A 20,061-nucleotide genomic window follows, 5' to 3' on the forward strand; every position below is an offset into this window, starting at 1 on the left:
GTGATCTTGGCTTAACTAACATGTTGAAATGTCAGGTATTTCTTTGGGCTTAGGGGGTCCAGGTACAAACTACCGAGGCACTATTGGTTCAGGGAGCTGAGAAAGTTTGGGAACCTCTGGTGTAAGAAAACCCTCTAATCTAGGGCCCATCAAGAAACAACAGATTTTGAAATCAATTTAGTGGGTTATAGACAGCATTTTTTTCCCCTCCTTCATAAAATAGAATGGTAACTAGAACACACTGCATGTAGCAAGGCTTAGTGTTATTATGTAAAACTTATGTTCATTATATGCATACAAATTAGCATGGGTATCTTGGGTCACAATGCAAGATGTGTATTTGTTTGGGTTATGATTTTAAAAGTCTGAAAAACCACTAAGACTTCACCCTCCTTACTTTACAGATGAGAAGACAGCCCAAATAATGAAAGCTGATTATTGCAAATCACGGCCATCAGGGCCAGGCTCTACACTTGGTCCTGCCCTGCTGGTGGCCACGGTCCACAGGGATGCTCCAAGGCGGGCCTCATTCCACCCCTCAGAGGTGTGGTTACTCAAGAGTCACGGAGCTGCGGAGATGAAATCCTCTCCCTTTCCCCCAGACCCATGGGCAACCCACAAATGCCACCAGCCACACCTAGAACAAAATGGTTTTAATCAGTTGCGTCACCCTCACTCTCCTGGGAGCGGAGCAACAAAAAGGCTCGGCTCCTGCCCCCAGAGGACAGTAAGGCTTCTGTGTCTCTCCACACGGCAGGGCCCAGGCTGGGCAGGCAGGAGGCAGGGAGGGAGGAAATGGCGGGTGGCTGGAACACAGGAAAGCAAAGGGGCCCCTGCTAGTCCTTGGGCCCCAGGCCCAGCCTCAGCGCTCCGGCTCTCCCCTCCCGGCTGGAGAAAGGTCGTGGAGAAGAGACAGGGGAGCGAGTCCCAGCAGCAGGAGAAGCAGCAGCAGCTGTTTCCTTCACCAATAAATATACTTCATTACCAAGCTAGGAGAGAGGGGTGGGGAGGGTGATGGGGGGGGGGAGAGGAAGGGGGAGAGGCTGCCACCTGTGTCGCTGGGATTAAAGCAATGAGGAGATGGTGCCAGACCCCCCACCACTATCCTTACCACCCCACCCCCACCCCCATCTTCTTAAAACTGTGAAAAAGCTTTTAACATGGCCCTGCTGTCTCCAGGGCTTCTCTGAAGCCTGACTGAGAGGAGGCACCTGGCAGAGACAGGGCGGAGGGAGGGAGCAGGGTGGAGGGAGGCTGCAGCTGGAAGCTGGAGCCCAGGGAATGCCGAGGGGAGCTGAGAGCCAAGGGGGCCAAGAGCGAGGCCTCGGGGGAGTGGTGGGGTGCTGGGGGAACCGCTGCATCCAGTGTAGAGCTCTGGCTGCTGAGGAGGGGGCCGAGTTAGGGACTTTCCATCCCAGGGCTCAGGAGACCCACCCCCTCCCCCCAGAGCAGCAGGGGACAGAGAAAAGCCATCACTTCTTTGGTCTTTGTGGCGGCTCAGCGTGTGGGGGGTGGGAGGGAGTGCCATCTCAGCGAGAGGAGGCCTGGCTGGGAGCTCTGGCAGAAAGGTCACAGTGAGGCCGAAGAGCGCCCAAGGGAGGAGAGGGGCCCCCCGAGAGTGCAGAAGGGCTGGCACGGGTGGGCGGGGAATGGTGTGGTGCCCCTGCCCACTGCCAGGGCCCGTGGGAGAGGCTGAGCCCCTAGAGGGCCGGTGAGGGCGTGCGGGCGCAGCAAGGACCCAGCGCCCGTGCTTGGGGGGTCCAGCGGGGGCGGAGGGGGGAGAGGGAAAGGACATCGGGTTGCCAGGAGGAAGTGGCCTGACCGTGCCCACTCCAGGGCTCCCTCCTCACTTCTGTTTCCACCCTGACACAGCGGCTCTGCAGGGATTGGGGGCACCCTGTCCTTTTCTAGAACATTCCCTGAAGACCAGGAGGGAGCCAGCCTCGCCGTCAGGAGCAAGAATGCTAACAGGCCAAGGCCAGCCTGTCCAATTCCACCCCACTCCTGCTGCCAGCTGAAGGGTGGGGCAGTCCCCGGAGACAGCGGCAGCCCTGGCCTCCCCACCTGAGGCAGGCCAGAGCCCTCAGGAACGTGGAGGGGGGAGGTGGGGTTGAGGGAGATGGAGGGGCTTCCCCCCTGCTCTTCTGCTCAGGGCTGGGGCCAGTCAAGGGGCCAGTCAAGGGGCAACTGCCCAAAAGTCCAAAAGCCAGCAAGTTGTAGCAATCCCCACCCGCAATGCCAAACTAACAAATGTAACGGGAAAAATGAAAAAAAAAATGGAGGGACAGGGAAGACAAACCAAAACAGAACCCCCTGACCTCCTGCCCAGGGCGGAGGATGCAGCCGATGGCGGGGGCTGGGCCGGGGGCTGGGAGGGCCTAGCTGGGCCGGCACTGCACCTGGCCCTCCGAGCTGTCCTCGTCGTCAGAGGCCCCGGCGCCCCCACTGCTCAGGCCTGTGATCCGGTAGCCCATGTTGAGCAGCATCACCTCCAACGGGTCTGCGTTCATGCGCCGCTGGTTGGCCTGGGAGGCGCCCTCCATGTCCTCCACAACTCGGCCTGTGAGGTCTTCACTCTGCGGGAAGGGAGCCAGGGGAGGCACGCTTACTGCGGGGATCTGTAAGCAGGGCAAGTACACACAGACTGAGCTGTGCGTGTGGAGGGGCATGTACATACCAGGGTGTGTGTGTGGGTGTACCCATGGGTGCCCAGGTGCAGGGGAAATTCGTTCTGGGATGTATGTGGATGGATGGAAGGACAGACAGACGCCAGGATACATGTGAGGGGATGACGCACTACACTGGGGGTGGGGGTCACACGGTCACACAGTGGGATCTATACCAGGGGGTACACACACCAGAGCGTCTTCTGGTGGGCCCCACACTGGAAAGTGAAGAGGACACAGAATACAGCGGGGGGCGGGGTGCATGGACACGGACAAGGGTGGACTTGCCCCAGCATGTGCGGGGCACGCATACCACGCCCTGGGGGGCACAGATACCACGCCCTGGGGGGTGGTGCACAGATACCATGCCCTGGGGGGGCACAGATACCACGCCCTGGGGGGGGGCACAGATACCATGCCCTGGGGGGAGGCACAGATACCATGCCCTGGGGGGGCACAGATACCATACCCTGGGTGGGGGGCACAGATACCATACCCTGAGGCGGGGGCACAGATACCATACCCTGAGGCGGGGGCACAGATACCATACCCTGGCGGGGGGGTGCAGACACAGCTCCCCCACCCCGTTCTTTTGCTGCCACTCGTCCCTCAAGGAAAGGTCTTAAAATTTATAGGAAATTGCCTCTGGAATTAGATCCACCTCTTGACTTCTGTTTTACCAGCTGGGAAGGGGGAGGAGGTGAGCAGAGAGGAGGGGAGGCCTCAGGCCAGCCCACCTGACTACCCGCACCGTCCCTGTGTCCCCGTGGACCAGACACATCACAGGCATCACTTCTTTAATCCTCAAAGTAGCCTTCTGAGGTGCTGCTGTCATGCCCATTCTGATATACAGATGATAAAAACCTGGGTTGAGTCCCTCAGGCCTAAGTGAAGGGACCAGGATTCAAACTGAGGGCCATCAGACTCCAAAGCCTATGCGCTGCCCGTGTGCCTGAGGCACTGGCCTCTGCAGGGTTTCTGGGGGACATGACGCAGAGGGACACGAGGGACAGGGCACTGAAGTAGGTGCCGATCTGGGAGCTGGTGTTGGGGCGGGGCAGGTGCCCTCCCTGCCCTCCCATACCTGGGCCCAGTTACTGGGCCACTGCCTCCCGGGTGTGAGGCTCACCTTCACACCTGGCTCACGGATATGCCCCTGGACTTGCCCGCTTCATCTGGAGCTTTCAGAACTCGCTGGCTCCCGCCCTGATGCAGCTTGGACCCCTGGGGAGAGAGCTCCTCCCCGGAAGCCCCTTGCTTCCCTGAGGCTGTGACTCCTTTCCCTTCCCGCCCCACACAAGCTCAGCTGGAGGCCTCGCAGAGCATCCCCCGCTTCTTTCCTCCCGGCTTGGCTGCTGCCACCCTGCCCGCCCCCTCACCTCTGGCCGGGGGTTCCAGAGCCGCACAACAGGGTCGATGCCGCTGGTGGCCAGGAAGCAGTAGCTGGGGTGTGGCTGCAGGCAGTTGACGATGGATTCGTCGCCTTGCAGCACGCGGACCAGGTTGGTGGTCTCCTTTTCCCAGACGAAGAAGGAGCCATCGTCAGAGCCACTGACGATATACTGAGCGTTGCTGGCGGAGGGGCAAAGGGCAGGGAGGTCAGGTGGGGGGATGGCCCGCAGGCTGCATGGCTGAGGGAAAGGGCGGGCAGGGAAGCCTGGAGCCGCTCAGCCCCCTGAACTCTGGAGTCTTCACCCGACTCGGAACTCCCACGCACACGAGAATCCTCTCCACACTGGAGAGTCGTGTCACTGTCCAACTGTTCTAAACCTTGGGCTCAAAGACGGCCGAGGTCCCTCTAACTTACTCTCCCTCAAAGTGCGTCATAAGCCCCCTGGGTGCCAGGATCAGATCCTGCCTCTCGGGGGTCTCTGGGAACTCTCCTGCCTCAGCCTTTCCTCAGTAGTCCTAGCCTCTCTGGATCCAGACCCCCAGATCCCACAGCACACCTGCCCCCAACACACTGCTGATATTTAGAAGGGATCTTGCTGGAGATGCTTGATTCATATTTATGGATCTCACCTACCCAAGAGAGTATGTCATCTATAGAGGAGGGCTGGGGGTGATGGTGGCTCACAGAGGTGAAGCCATCTGCCCAAGGGCACAGAGCTGGGATTTGAGACTTCTGAAAGCCTAAGTCCCCATGCCACCCGCAACCTCCTGCCGCGAACCAGGCTAGGCCCTCCCCTCCTCTTCAGGGCCTCAGACCTGCCAAAGAAATTCGCCTCCTTGATATCCGTGGTGGTGTTGCAGTGGCCACAGTAGCGGAACTGGTAGTCGTAGCTTCGCTCCCGCAGCACCATCTCGTCCTCAGAGATGGAGTCCTTGCGGCTCATGCTGCGGAGGCGGACGGGGCCGCCGCCACCGCCTGCTCCCTTCTTCTCCTCTGGGGCAGAGAACAGGGACCGTGAGAGTCCTGCCCATCTCTCCCTCGGTCCCCGTTTCCTCCCCTTCATCCTGTTCTCCGTCCAAGTAGTAAGCCATGAAGGGTTATCTCTCTCCCACTACCCTGAAAAGCAGGGAACAACTGTGAAAAAGAGGCATCTGTGCATCCTGCCCTTGAGGGTGTTCAAGAGGAGACCGCTGATGCCAGGAGAGCCTTGGCTTAGCTCCCTGAATAATGTCTGGAAGCCCCGAGGATGCACGGCCCTAAGGTCTGTTGCTGTGGAGGTGAGCGGCAGGGAGGGGAGGGCAAAGTGCTGCCAAGAGAGCCTTGAGCGGGTGATTTTTCTAGCCCTCCTGCCCTGGAAGACAAGTCAGCCTGGGTCCTGGTGGGCTGCTTACATGCCTCTGTACAGTCACACCAGCTCTCTCAGTGCCTTGTCTCTGCCTGCCTCAGGGCCTTGGCACGTGCTGGCCCCTCTGCCAGACGCTTCACCTCTGGCGACATTCCGTGCCTAGTCACCCCTTCCCCAGCTTCAAGATCTCCACCTGAACGTCTCCCTCAAGAACCCCAGGCTGCCTTCAAGCCCTCCCCCTGCACTTGCACCTATCAGGCCCCCGGGGTCTTCTTTGCTTCTCCTTCATCGCTCAGTCCCTTTCCAGGCTATAGATTCATGAAGACAGAAATTCCATCTGACTTGTTCCCAGATGTATTCCCAGGACATAGCACAGTGCCTGGCACTACCCAGACAGATGGATCAATCCGTGGTCCAATACGCTGCACAGCAGAAGAGGAAGCTGCATGTCTGCCCTCAGTGAGCTCCCCTCTCACGTTTACAGACTGCAGTTACTTGGCTCACTCTCCAGCGCTACCCAGAGGAGCAGGGCAGGCCCTTCAACACGCTGTACAAATAAGCCAGCAGGTTCAGAGAGGCTGTGCTCTGCCCAAAGTCTCACGGTTCCACATGGCAGAGCTGAGACTGGAACCAAGGCTCTATACCTGTGCCCGGGGCCTCACCACTGCTCTGTGTGCTGTCTCTTCTGCACCCACGCCATCTGGAGCAAGTGCACTCTAGCCAACTAGCTGGAGCTCAGATCCCAGCAGAATGGCCAAGGCCCTGTCCATGACAGGAGAGGATGGCCTAGCTCAGCCGACTCCTCTCCTGAGGCCGGGGGAACTACACCAGGTGCCTTAAACACGCTATTGCTAATCCTTGTCTCAGAGAGACCAAGTGACTGTCTCAAGGTCACGTGGTTCTCAATCAGCGTGAGCCCAGGCCTCTCCAGTCTCAGAACTTATGTCCTCTCCAGAATGTCACGTAGCATCTCCAACAGACAGAGTGACAGCAACCCCTCCTCAGTGCGCACTCTACTCACCACCATCATTTTTGGAGAAGAGGGCGGCCGTGATGTCACGTCCCAATGCGTCACAGGCACTGCTATGGGCCTGCTCCGGGAACTTCCCTTTGAAATCATCCAGGCACTCTAGGGCCTCAGCCACGTACTTGAGCTCAAAGAGGCATCGGGCCAGGCGGAAGTGTGCTTTCAGGTGGCATGGATTTAGGGAGATGGCCTTGAGGCAGTCCCTCAGGGCGTCGTAGTGGTCACCATCCCTGGGAAGGCAAGGGAGTGTGGTTTGGAGGCGGGGCCCCGTGGCAGGCAGGGAGTCCCCATTCAGTCTCATCGCTTCCTGTGGCCACCCCAGCCCACCTTTGAGCAATCTCAGGGCAAGGGTATTTGGGGATGGAGAGAATCCTGGTTCAGCCCAGGACTTGCTCTCTAGGAGGCAGAGTATGTTTAGGAGGCAAGCCAGGAACCCCGGCGTCTTGGCAGGTAGAGGGTGGGCATGAGGCAAAAACCAGTGTCGGGCTGCCCTCTGCTGGACACAGAGTGCAACTGTGCGCCCGCTCACCCCAGGCACCCGCAGCTCTGCAGCAGAAGGCCTGGCATCTTGCCCGCCTCAGGCTCCCCAGGCCCTCCTTCTCCCTTCCTCCACCCACCTCCTCAGATCCCCCCGGCTGGCCTTCAAAGCCAGGTCTGAGGCAGGGGGCCCTCAAGGACAGTTCCGTGGTCCGGTGAAGCCAGAAGTGTCAGGCTGGGGACTCAGGGTCTGACCGGCAGGCAGCAAGTCCTCAGCCAGGCCCCCCTCTGTCCTGGCTGACTGATCCACAGCAGCTGTGGCCTCTACCTCCAGGGGCTGGAGGATGGGGCCCGACAGTCTGGCAGAGCCACTTCTCTGGAAGCGGATGGCGGGGGTGGGGGTGGGCATAGGCCACAGGAGCTGCAAATCGTCCATACTAACTTCTCCAAACTCCCGAAGCACGGATGTGGGGAAGTGGGAACGATTTTGGGGGGTGGGGAGGGTCAGAGAAGAAGCCCCTCCTCCTCCCACCCTGTGCAGGAGTATAGAATACACATCTGCCCAGGTCCACAGACAGCCCCACCTCTCAACTGGAGAGCCAGGTGCCCTCACGGGATCCACTTCTCCGTTTTTCCCCTCTGCTGGGGTGAGGCGGGCCTAGGACCCACTTGTGTTAAGAAGCAGGCCCCCCGCCCCCCGCCACCTCTCTGGCCCCGAGCTGATGGCCTCCCCACCAAGGCGCAGCTCACAGCCCCTGTGTGAGGGGGCCAGGGCAGGTCCGACGCTGGAGCTGTGCTCCTGACCCTCCCTCCTACAGCACCCAGAGGGAGCACCGGTGCTCAGAGCAGCCTGCTCAGACCAGGGACAAGCGGCTTGGCAGTGCGGAGGCGGGCAGGAGACAGAGTGTCCCGACGGCGTGGCTGCGTCAGAACGAGCGGCTGTGACGGAGGAGCAGGCGCGCTTCGGAAACCCAATTACCGCCTGCAAGGTGCCCCTCAGAACTCCCGAGGAGAGCCAGACCAGAAAGCAGCCAGGAGCCAGAGGGCGACAGCTCCCACCGCATCCAGGAGCAGATGGCCGCCCTGGGGAGACTGGCCTGGGACAGAACGTGACATTCTAGGGGTCACTGGCAGGCACGTGGGGATGGGGAGAGAGCAGGCTGGCCCCAGGGCGCACCCATCCGGACTTGCTGCCAGCTCAATCTCCCTGAAAAGACAGCCCTCAACACCTCCCTCTCCTGCTCGAAACTCTTCAGTAGCTGCCCATCATCCACTGAATCGAGGCCAAAACGCCACCGCTCTGCATTCCAAGTCCTTCCCAGGCTGGCCCCAGGCTACCTCACAGACTCATCTCCTGCCAGTCCCTTCCCGAACCCTCTGCTCCAGCCAAATGGATTTGTTGTTCTGCAAACAAGCTCTTCAGTCAGTCCCCCACCCCCACGCCTTTGTTCACACGTTTCATCTCTCTGGGAATGTCCTTCCCCCACAGTCCCCTCCCCCTTCCCTCTCCTGTCTAAGCCTGCCCACACTGAAAGCAGACACTACGTCTTCCCGGTGCTCCCTGATCCCCAGCTACAGTGACCCGACTTTTCCTCTGCCCATGGCACTTCACCTGACCCTGCAAAGACTCACTGCTTCCTGCCTCTTCGGTGATGGACCATGCCCACCTCTTTACCCTCTGTCCAGAGGCTGTGCGCGCCAGAGCACAGGCACTCGGAGGGACAGAACTTTGTGTCTCTAGGTCCCAGTGCGCAGTAGGGACTCAAAGAAGATGTTAAGGGTACTGTGGACTGGGAAATCATCAGCCCCTCTCAGCAAAAATGCAGGACAGCGCTCTCAGCCTAGAGCCTGCATGAAGACCACTGCATTCTACGTACCTGCTGGAAGAGGGGCAAAACACCTCAGGAGGGCCCCCCAACTGTCATCTCCTGGGGTTGGCTGCCATCTGAGTCCTTGTTCAACTCCTGATGTCTGAGCTAAGGCCTGTAGGGGCAGCATCTTCCCAAACCCCCATCCACCAGCCTGCTGACTTGGGTGGGTTTCTTAAGCTTCCCTCTCTGGCCTGCCGAGCTGCAGCCAGACGATGGCACACCAGCTGGCCTGTCTGTCTGGGCAGAGCCGACGGATGCCAGACGGAGCAGAAATGGCTGTGGGCCCAGCTTTATCCATCTCCCATCCTGGCCCTGGCTGGGGGATGGGGTCTGCCTGCCTGCTTGCCTGCTGGTGCTGCAGGCGGAAGGGCTGGGGGCCCTGGTGGTCTTCAAAGGTAAAGGGTTCTTCAGGATATGGACCTGCTCCCTTACCACTGGCCACTACCACACAACAAGACCCACAGCCAGCTTCAGATGTCTAGGATCCTACTTGTGCTTGGTCCAAAGGGTCCAAGAGGATAGGACAGCAAACCCCAAGGTCAAGGCACTGCACAATCACTTCAAACAGATAGCAACTGAATTCACCAGGGCCTCATTTCCATCTAGCAAGATTCTACTGCCCCTTTAAGAGTCCGATTCAAGGCCCAATTCTCCAAGGACTGGGATTAACCACTCTCCCAATTCCTACTTCCAGCAACCACAGCACTGACATGCTGAAGCTACTTGTGAACATGTTTCACTTAACTGTGAGCTTTCCTGGTGTTTGAGGCTTCCTGACCAACAGGTCAGGCACCTGCCCACCACCAACCAGGAACTGGTGAGAGGCCTGGGCCTAACACGCCCTGAGGGCCGGCAGGATGCCACTGCTACTGCCCCTGGATGCCTCAGCAACTTGGTTCCATCAGGCCCACTCACCACTTGCGCTTCATGTAGGCAGCAGCTCGGTTCCCGTAGAGCATGGCGTTGTGAGGGGCCCTCTGCACGGCCTTGCTGTAAAGCTGAATGGCCTGGGTCCACTGCTGGCAAGCAAAAGCCTCATTGGCTTGCTGTTTCACCCGCTCCAGATATGGGGGCAGCTCTACCTGGGGGCTACGGGGGAAGCAGAGTGTCAGGCCAACCAAGGAAGGTCAGAGCAGCCCCTCAGGACATCTGTGGCCCTGCCTGGAGGCCTCTCTGGTTTTCTTGGTCCCTGAGATCTGCATTGTCTTCTGAAAGAGGACACCACTCCCACCCTTGGCCTGGGTAACTGTGGCAGGTCAATGGCCACAATTCCAAATGCGTTGTGCCAGTGAAAAAAACAGAGAGGCAGAAATGAAGTTGTCCTAGACAGGTTTAAAGGAATTCTTCATCAAACTAGGCAGGAAAGTAGCTGACACCTCCTGCCTCTATGCTGAGCTGAACTTTGTCACCGTCCAAGTCCCGCCCATGGATCTCTCTATAGAGAGGTTTCTCTCAAGGGCTAGAGGACCTGGGCACCTCTGTATCGAAAGCTGAGCTCAGGGCCTGGCAGTGAAAGAGGCGTGAAGATGAATGCAGAAAACACAATGGGGGAGGCCTGTCTGTGCGGGACCCTTTAGGAGGGAGCCCAGGGCTAAAAGCAGCTAGCCCCTGGGTCCTGACCCCAGCTACTGGCACCAAGAGACCAGAGCTTCAGCTGGAGCACGACTGGAGTCCCACCAGGCGGAGGTGGCATGGGGACCACTGCCACATTCCAGAAGCCTCTGTGCCCCAAGTCAGGCTGGCCTTACCTGACATGCCCCCTAGTCTCTGGCAGCCGGAAGCCATTGCTGTGAAGGTGCAGGCCATTGGACACGCCGTTGGACACACTGTTGGTGGACATCTTGCCATTCTGAACTTCTGGCGGGGGGTGGTTAGAAAGGAACAGCAACAACTTAGGAGGCAGTCCTCACTTCTCCTCAGCAGCCCTCCAGCTTCCATCCGGGGATCTGACGGCTCCACGGCAGGGCTATCCCTCCCAGGGTAGATCCACTCCCAGAAAGCAAGTTCTGACAGGCAGATCCGCAAGCACATAAAGAAAGCCTATGCGCCCTCTGCTGGCTGGAGAGGGACATAACTTCAACTTGGCATTATCTGGCTGTGGGGATGCCTAAAAGTCGGGGGGGTGAGGAGGTGCCTAAATCAACTGCAGGCCCAGGAAGAATCACTGAGGAGACTGGTCTAGGACGGCAGGGGAGGGCACAACTACTTCAGGTCCTCAAGAGCCAAGCCATGGGAAGAACCTGCTTTTTCTGAAAGAAGTGAAAAGGGCTGTGAGGCAAACCCATTTTTACAGAGCTCTCTGACCTGGGGTTCCCTTCCTTCTTACTGTACAGTGCTATTTCAGAGAATCTTCTCCTTCCGGAGGATCACAGCCACAGTGCAAAGTAAGGGGCAGGCTGCCCGGCAGAGGCAGCGCACACTCACGATCCCAGCAGAGATGCCCCGAAGGAGCTGGGCAGGGAGAACTTACCCCCTGAGGAGTGGCATTTTCTAGGCAAGAGGAAGGTGTACGGCCGCTGCTTGTAAGTCAGGTCAAACAAATAGACCTAGAGCGCAGGGGTCAAGAGAAGATGGACACTGTGAGGCAAGAACGTGGCCGGGTCAGGAGCGAGGCCTGGGCGGCTGTCAGGAATGCAGCTGAGTGTTGAGCAGGGAACCACCGAGTGACCCAGGATGGGGTGCATCATGGAGCAAACCTCAGGCAGGAAAATCCTCCCAGGGCCTGGCCCTAGGGGTGGACGGCTTGAAATACTGTCATTCCTTAGAATCACATGCGTATTAGGTCAACAAGGGCCTCAGTGATCTTGTGTTATAAATGGGAAAGCTGAAACCTCAGAGAAGAGAAGCAATTTGCCCAAAGTAACATTGCTAGTTACCTCCCTCAGTAAATATTACCTACTATTACTTAACATGTATTGAATCCTTACTTTGCTCCTCTGTTAAGTGTTTTATATGACTTTTCTCATTTCATTTTAGAAATGAGTACCACAAAAAGAGTACCATCTTTAGTACCACAAAAGGTACTATTATCAGCCACCTTTCCAGAATAAGAAATGTCGGCTCAAAGTTTAATTAATTTATCCAGGGCCATAAAAGTAGCAAGTGGCACAGCCAGCACCTAAAACCAAGTCTATTTGGCTCCGAACCACTCTGCGAGACTGTCTCTCCCACTTATCCTTACACTACCTTTAAGCCAGGGGACGGCTCAGCAATCTGAATCCAGAGGCCTCTTCTGAATTCGGGGGCTCACCCAGTCTCCACATCCCATTTCTCCTGTATCACACCTTGCCTTTAAATGTCATCAATGGTTTGTTTCACTTGCCATGTCTCTCCCGTCAGCCTAGCATGGATCATATTTTGCACCTGTCTCCCTCATGTTTATGATAATGCTACTCCCAGAGTAAGTACTCAGTGAGTGTTTGCAGAGTAAATTAATTTATGCAAGGCTTATTAAACAACCTGACTGAGAACAACAGAAGGTTTAGCAACCGACCATTATCAAAGAACACTTCCCAAAACTGGCCCTGAACTGCACCCTGGCTGCAGGCTCTGAGCCGCAGGATTTCCTCCTAGGAAAGCAGCAGATGAGGAAACCAAGGCTCAGGAAAATGAAGAGAAGTGTTCAAAGTTACAGCACACAGCTCATAAATAAAAGGCCAGTGACTAAAGACAGGTCTGTCAGTTCTGAAGCTTACACTCAAGACCAGGGTACTTCTCTGGGAATTCCAACCGTGCCGGGGCATTTCCGTATTTCACGGTAACGTCATTTCCAGTGAGGCTTCTTGTCTGCCTCACGGTAGGGGATGTGGCGGACCCAGCCCTGGCTGCCGGATGTGGGGGCGGGGGGCAGGGGGAGGGGCCACCTCGGGGGGCCAGCCATACCTGCTCTCCCCCCATGTTGACCAGCAGCTCTGTGCCGTTGGGGCTGAACGCGACATAGGTGGCGACCAGCACCCTCAGACGGTTGTTGTAGTCAGGCAGCTTCACTGGCAGGTGACCTGCAGCGAGCAGAGTTACCCAGGTGGGAGGCTTCCAGTCCCTCCAAAAAGGGGCAAGGAGTTGTGAGAAGTCAGCCTTACCAGTGACCAATCATCTTCCTCAGAAAAGCAGCTCTAAGAGTTGAGCCCTTACTGTATGAACTGGGCCAACGTTAAACACTGTCTCACTGAGTCATCATAATCCCATTTTACAGAAGAGAAACTAAGATTCCTCCAGAGTAAGAAATTTGCCAAAGGTCACGTAAGAGCTGGTGGGTGGTAACCAGGATTAAACCTGGGTCTGTCTGACTCTCAGCACTGCTTCCCTGCACTGCTCTGGAGACAATCAGCACCCCGCCAAGAGTTTAGGGCCAGAGTTGGGGTGAGCCCTACCTGCTACGTAATACTGGGCTGCGCCATCCGGGAGGGGCTTCTGCCGGTCACAGAAGGTGTGCACGCCTGCTGAAGGGCTCTGCTTCATGCTTTTTCTGGTGGCAAGGCAAACGAAATAGGTTATAATACCGATCAGGACTCCTGGCTGGACCACACTTCCTCGGGAAAAAGCCATTTGTGTCAGGAAGAGGTACCTTTCTTCCTCACCTGAGCACCCCCAAAAGTCAACCAACTAGAGAGCTGTGGGCACATCCATCACAGTGGCCCTGCCTACCCGTCTTTGGTTCATGGCCTCCCTGTTACTCTCATTTTATAGATGAGGAAGCTAAAGCTCGTGGCCTACTCTAAGTCATGTAGTGTGTGAAGAGCAACAACAGTCGCCCAAATCCACAAACGAAAGCAACGCAGGCCAGAAGTCCACACACCTGTCCCAGGAGTCCACTGAAAACCAGACTGGCGGGCCGCGCAGGTCTGGGACTTCTGTGGAGGTTCTGAGTATACTTTTTTTTTTTTAAAAGAATAAAGTAAAATTGTATGTACAAATAAAGGCGTTTACACGTGTAAGATGGTAACTACGTACACTACGTGTGTACAGAAGACATCACACACAGGGATTTCTTTCAGGTAATGGAGTAAAAGTAATTTCTTTAATACACTTCTCATAAAAACAAACATGGATTGAATTATTTTAAAAAAAATCACAGAATGAAAAAAAAACCACCTCAAAGAGAAGAGGGCCTGGCAACGAGGGTCAGGGTATCAGGCTCCCAGGGACTTGTCGTGTGCTCCTACCTGTGGTTGTGGATCATGCGGATGTCGTAGAGCCTCACAAAGGGCCCGCTGGCCCCCACGGCCAGGCAGTTGTTGTCCTGGGGGTTGACGGTCAGGCACTTGGCCTCCACCAGCTGGCCACAGTACTCTGTCAGGTCGATCAGCACCTCCGAGTGTTTGCTGTTCTCCCGAAGGTCATACTGGCTGTGGGAGAGGACACGGCGGGTTGGGGGTTGCATCCGTGGGCACAGGGCAGGGGAGAAGCCGAGGCCTGGAGCGCAAGCGAACTGGGAGGGGTTCTGGATCTGTGTGTAAGTAAGAATGTCAAAAACCACTCCCATATCTTGAGTGCCCTGTGTGCCAAGCACCTGTAGCAGGCTTCTCATACATTCTTTTTATTCTAACAGAACTCCCTAAGGCAGATACTACTGAACCCTTTTATTCTTTTAACAGATATCAATATTATTGCCACTAAGTACCATTATTACTGAGTATTAACAGTTCATGAGACATTGCTTGGTGTCCAGTATTGTTCCCAAGTGTTACACAGGTATTATCTAATTAAATTCTCACACTATCCCTAGGTACCACTAGAAGTTCAAAGAAGTTCAATAACTTGCCTGGATGACACCGCAGTTAAGTGCAGTGCTGGGAAGACTGTTTTAACCACTCTGCTCTGCTCCTTGATTCTAATTCTTAATTCTATTCTTAACCTAGTTTATTGTAGGAAACAAAAGAAGTACAGAGGTGACAGAAGGAGAATCTGGAGATCATCTACGAGCTTCCCAGAAACGCCTACTCCCAGAACAAGCCCAAGTCCCATCCAGATGGTAAAGGGAAAGTGAAAGCCGCTCAGTTGTGTCCAACTCTGTGTGACTCCAAGGACTGTAGCCTACCAGGCTCCTCTGTCCATGGAATTCTCCAGGCCAGAATACTGGGGTGGGGAGCCGTTCCCTTCTCCAGGGGATCTTCCTAAAGCAGGGATCGAACCCGGGTCTCCTGCATTGCAGACAGATTCTTCACCATCTGAACCAATGGTAAAGGTGAGGCCAAAACGCCCACCCAGCACAAGCACACTTCTACCGGGACCTGTTTTGCTTCTAGGACGCAGGCACATCCAGAAAACGGCAGGGGCATCACCCCTGCGCTTACCCACCTCCACCTAAACATCTGCCATAATCTCTTTGTCGTTCGCTTATCTTTCTCAGCCATCCTCACCAGACTGCTCTTCCTGAAATGCTGGTTTTGTTACAGATGAGGAAACTGAGGTCTGAGGGTGAAGTGACTTGCCCGGACACGAGTGACAGAGGTAGGACTTGACTTGGTCCGAGTCCTTGTTCCTCCATGACTCAGATACCCCTCGTCCTCTGTGAAAAGGGAGAGGGCACCAAGTCCCGTGGGACCTCAGGGAGGCAGTTAAAGCAGATTGTGGGGATAGGGGGAAAGTTCTCAGGGTATATTTGAAGGAGTTAGAGAAAGGCAATGAGGCCATGTTAAGAAAAAGGGAAGCAGAGGCAGAGGTGTGATGATGCAGGTCAGCGGAAAGGGGGAGAGGCCACTTAACCATTTCTGGCTGCGATCCCCCTCCCAAGAATATGCCCACTGGCCGACTGTTCAAGGCAAACGGATCATGTGCCTCTGTGTGGGGGCACTGTGCTGGGCTCTAGGGACACAACCAAGGGCAGGACAGGCGAAAGTGTTGACAGTTTACTACTCAGTGAGGGGCACAGACAAAAGGGTGAGCCAGCAAATAATAACTCCAGGTGGTGATCAGAGCTATAGAGGATACAGTGAGAGCACAGAGACAAAACACAGTGGTGGAAGGCCTGTGGCAGAGGGTGGCCAGGGAAGGTGCTTCCCAGGAGGTGACTCTTTGGCAGTCTCCTTAGGGTGAGAAGAGCTGAGAGAGAGCTGGGGCTGAGAAAACTAGGCAGAGGGGGCAGCAGGGGCAAAAGCCTGAGGAAGCAGACTGTGTGTGCAAGGCGGCGAGAAAGCCAGTGGGCTTGTGTAGCTCAGGAGAGGGCAAGAAGTGAGGAAGGCGAAGAATAGAATCAGCAAGTGTTCCCACTGTATCTGTTCCCTGATAACTGTGCTGGGCAGGCCAATGAGGCTGGACCTCCGTTGGAGGGAAGGAGCCAGGTCTGTGGAAGGAAGCAGGAGGGCAGATGGGAGGGGGGAACCCACATGCAGCAGGAGCAGGGGAGGCCCAGGCCCCGCGCCCCGCCTTAGGGCCTCACCGGATAAGCCCATCCTCAGCAGCGCTCCAGAACGTGTTGGGCCACATGGGTGCCGTGGCGATGCGTTTCACCCGGTTTGTGTGGTCTCCAAACATGTGGATCGTCTCCTTCACTGTCAGGTCGTGGACGTGCACCTTGGAGTCAGCTGCCCCTGTGATCAAGATGCGGTCCCCAGCGTGAGGCAGGAACTGCTTGGGAGAGATTGAAGAAGAGGTTGGCAGGTGGTAGGGGTGGGCCCCGGAAGGAGACTAGCCTGCATCTTAGCATCGTTCCCCCCTCTCCACAGCAGATAAGAAAAGGAGCCCATCCAGGCCAATCAACCAAGACAACTTTGGATCTTGAGCATCAGCCTGTAGGCCTATCAGTCAAAATCAGGGTGTACACCTTTATTTTCCAGAGTGGTCCTGACCCATGCCAAGCTGGACTATCTAAGGAACTCTCTTCTTCTGATTCTTCCCCAGGCCAAGAGCTGAATGGATGATAATCACAGTTGTTACCATTTATTAAGCATTTACCATGTGCTAGACATTGAGTACGTGATTTATCTTATTAATATAATATAAAAATCTCATTAAAATTGAGGTTTGGCACTAGCATTCAGCAGGACTGGGTTCAAATTCAAGTCTGTCTGACTCTTAGATGCTTCATGATGACTATTTAATAACCTGGGGGTTAAGTAATAAATTAGTCTTAAAACACAAGTCCCTCAGTGTTTTAAGAGAGTGAGTGTTTTAAATTGGTTCAAATATTTCTGGAGAACAATCTGGCAACAGGTAACATATAAAAACTATTTCTATCTTTTGACCCAAAGCTACCACTTCTGGGAAGTAATTCTAAAAGAAAAACGGGACCCGTGCAAAGATGCTCCAAGTAGCACTCCTTATAAGGGCAGTGCTGGAAATGGCTCAGAAGTCAGACCTTGGGGAAGGGCTGAGCGCTCAATCAGAAGGCTCAGCTCTATGTGGCCATCATTCAGAAGGACAACCATCATTCCAATGAAGCTGAGAACAGAACGGTCCAGATCACATATGGCAAGGACAAAACAGCCACAAACATAATTTTGATTAATACTAAAATTTTGTCTAAAAATACTTAAGTCCCACCTGGCTTGAGCTAAAAATTCACTCTTTCCACATCCACTTCTCTAATAGCTCACTAGCATAAGGGCTAGATGAAAGATGGAATTTGATCATTTTTAGGGACAACTAGGGATCTTTAATCCTGTCTGGAAACAACATATACCCCACTCCCAACAGAAACAAGAGCCCTTGGGAAGAGCTTGCGGCTGCTGCCCTACTCGTCCTACATTATAGATGCCACTAGGGGGAGCTCGTGGGTTAAATACATCTGTGGTTTATCACCAGAAGGGAGAGAACCCCTTTTATAATAGAAGAGGAGGCTGAGGGTCTTGCCCAAGGTCTTAGTATTAGGGAATATCAAGGCCACTGTCCAATTCCGGTCTCTGAACTCGACATTTTGTGTTCTATGATGCCAAAATGATGGCTTAGGTCCCTTCTCCTGATCTGACCCCACAGATTTAAACTAGACCTAACACTTTTCAGGGGACGAAAGCAGTTTCTGGTCATCGTGCAGGAGGTGAATCAGCATTTTCCTGCCATTAAAAATCACAGAATTAATCTAGGCTTGGTCCTTGGAACAGTAGATGAGAGTCAGAGCTGGGAAAGAAGTTCTGATTAAGGAAATGAGTTGGTTTTGAGCTCTTGAATCTGTCTTCCTCTTCAGGCTTCTTGTAATTGGTCTTGATATTAATCAGGAAAAGATTTCTTGGATGAGTGAGGCTTTTCAAAGGACAGCCTCACTCTCACATACACCATTATAGAATTTCAGGGCTGGAAACATCCTTAAAGGTCATTTCCTTTAAGTTCCCCGTGAGGAATACCTCAGTGCTGGGACACTGATTACATCCTCAGAAGGCCCATTTTGCCTTTTTCAAATACCTCTAAGCATCAGGCAGTTCTTTCCTTCATCAGGCCTCCATCTGCTTCTGAAAACTCATAGTCACTAATTCGAGGTCTGTTCTCTGGGACCAAAAGGGACAAGCCTCACGTTACCTCCACGTAACAGGCCTCCCGAGGTCTGAAGGGGCCGCACCAGTGGCTCAGACAGTAACGAATCTGCCCGCAAGGTGGAAGACCTGGGTTTGATCCCTAGGTCGGGAAGATCCCCTGGAGACAGGAATGGCTACCCATTCCAGTATCCTTGTTTGGAGAATCCCATGGACAGAAGGGGCTGGTGGACTATACTGTTCATGGGGTTGCAAAGAGTTGGACACTTTCACTTTCAGAGGTCTGAAGGCATTTGTAAGTCCCCTCCCTCCCCTCTCCTCAACCCCCCTCCACCAACAGACAGCAGACTCATTTCCTACAATCACCTGGGCCAGGTGCTTTTTTTAATCAACAATCTCCTTAAACTGTAACATCAACCCTGTGGATTGCTACTTCCCTTTTTAGTTTATTTATTCATGAATCTGAGGGATTGTCCTTAGCTACTTCCTTTTTATAGATGGGTAAACAGGCTCAGAGAGGTCAGGTGATTTGCCCAGCTCACACAGCTTCCAAGAGGCAGATGAGGGAGTCAAATATGGGTCTGCCTGCTATGCTATCAAAGTTCGTACTCAGAACCATACCTTATATCATCACCACTCACATGCGTATACATTCATTTGGAGCTGACCTCTTGGCTCTGAGAGAGGAATTAGCGCATGGAAAAGAGACAGAGAGTTTTAGAAATCACCAGCAGATGCTCAGATCACAAAGAGGTCTGTGACCCCCAGGGTAGGTGGGAGACACACACGCAAACACGACCACACCCGGAGTCCAGTCACACCGTCCGTCTGCTCCGCGGCTCGTCCTGCTCACCTTGACAGAAAAGATGTTTGCAGTGTGTCCTGTGTGCATGGAAAGCAGCTTCTTGTGGTGCAGCGGGTCCCACACAATCGTGTGCTGGTCGTCAGAACCAGAGGCCAGCAAGCTGTAAGCGGAGAGAGGAACAGTTGTGACCTCTCCTCTCCTCAAGTTCCTCTAGCCCATGTTTTCCAGGTGAAAGGACTTAGGCCACACACAACTTTAAGAACAACAGTACGTGTCACAGACTATAAGGTTATCTTGTAAACAGTGACTGAGTCTCATATTTTGTTCTGAGGATTTCTCATTGTTCCTTAAATGCATTAGCTTATCAAAAAAACAGAGTTTGGAAGGTCATCCAACCTTCCATCTATCTGGGATTCATTATTTAACTGTGTGCTGCTGATGAATGAAACTTAAGGACACAGCAGAGAGCAGAGGACCCAACTCCTCTTCTGGGTCCACTCTTTTCCTTCGATCTACAAAGAGGAAGGAAAATCCCCTCCTCCCAACCTCCCCACACCCTCCTCCAGCACCCATAGGTGCCGATTTCATACTTACTCTCCTTTCTCATTCCACTCCAGGCAGTTGACACATCCTGAGTGACCCTGGGGGACAAGAAGAGAGCCAGTTAGAAGTTCTCCTGGAGAACTCAATGTTAAGAAGTAGAAGTGAACAGATAAAATAGCCTTTCCATCATCAGGGTTTTCTAGGTGTGAGTGAGTGACCAGGACTGAATCAAACCACCACGCAGTTCACAATATATAATACACTTTCATATGCATAATTCCACTTGATACTGAACCCCTCTGAGCCACAAAGGGAAGATTTTATTGACTTTATTTTGCAGAAAAGTAAACCGAAATTCAGGTAATAGTGGAAATGTATCCAAACAAATTTCTGCTCCTACCACCAGAGGGGTATCTATTAACAGTCGCTTCAAGGGACAGCCCCTCAGCCACAGAAAATCTGGACAGAGGAGCCCAACTGACCGAAACGCAGCTAGTTGCCAGAAGCCTGATCTTTCACTCATAGGGCAC

General features: G+C 54.3%; 1 protein-coding gene across 8 annotated transcripts in view; it reads right to left on the reverse strand.

Moving 5' to 3' along the window:
* Positions 1-638: 638 nt before the first annotated feature.
* The window catches only part of WDTC1 (WD and tetratricopeptide repeats 1), a 66,557-nt gene continuing 47,134 nt past the window's right edge, over positions 639-20,061 (reverse strand). For 3 of the 8 annotated variants that reach the window (XM_061391772.1, XM_061391758.1, XM_061391765.1), the window contains exons 4-17: positions 19,583-19,629; positions 19,037-19,148; positions 16,158-16,348; positions 13,942-14,124; positions 13,150-13,244; positions 12,662-12,777; positions 11,250-11,325; positions 10,528-10,636; positions 9,695-9,868; positions 6,426-6,661; positions 4,875-5,052; positions 4,046-4,238; positions 2,400-2,576; positions 639-959 (exon numbers count right to left, since the gene is read on the reverse strand). In XM_061391772.1, coding sequence (XP_061247756.1) covers positions 837-959; positions 2,400-2,576; positions 4,046-4,238; positions 4,875-5,052; positions 6,426-6,661; positions 9,695-9,868; positions 10,528-10,636; positions 11,250-11,325; positions 12,662-12,777; positions 13,150-13,244; positions 13,942-14,124; positions 16,158-16,348; positions 19,037-19,148; positions 19,583-19,629 — 2,010 coding nt within the window. In that variant the 3' untranslated portion in view covers positions 639-836. Of the gene's footprint in view, positions 2,577-4,045; positions 4,239-4,874; positions 5,053-6,425; positions 6,662-9,694; positions 9,869-10,527; positions 10,637-11,249; positions 11,326-12,661; positions 12,778-13,149; positions 13,245-13,941; positions 14,125-16,157; positions 16,349-19,036; positions 19,149-19,582; positions 19,630-20,061 lie in introns of all 8 variants that reach the window. The other 5 variants (XM_061391805.1, XM_061391796.1, XM_061391780.1 and 2 more) reach the window with 4 other exon arrangements.

Source organism: Bos javanicus, chromosome 2 (assembly GCF_032452875.1).
Source record: "Bos javanicus breed banteng chromosome 2, ARS-OSU_banteng_1.0, whole genome shotgun sequence".
NCBI classification, from domain to species: Eukaryota; Metazoa; Chordata; class Mammalia; order Artiodactyla; family Bovidae; genus Bos; species Bos javanicus.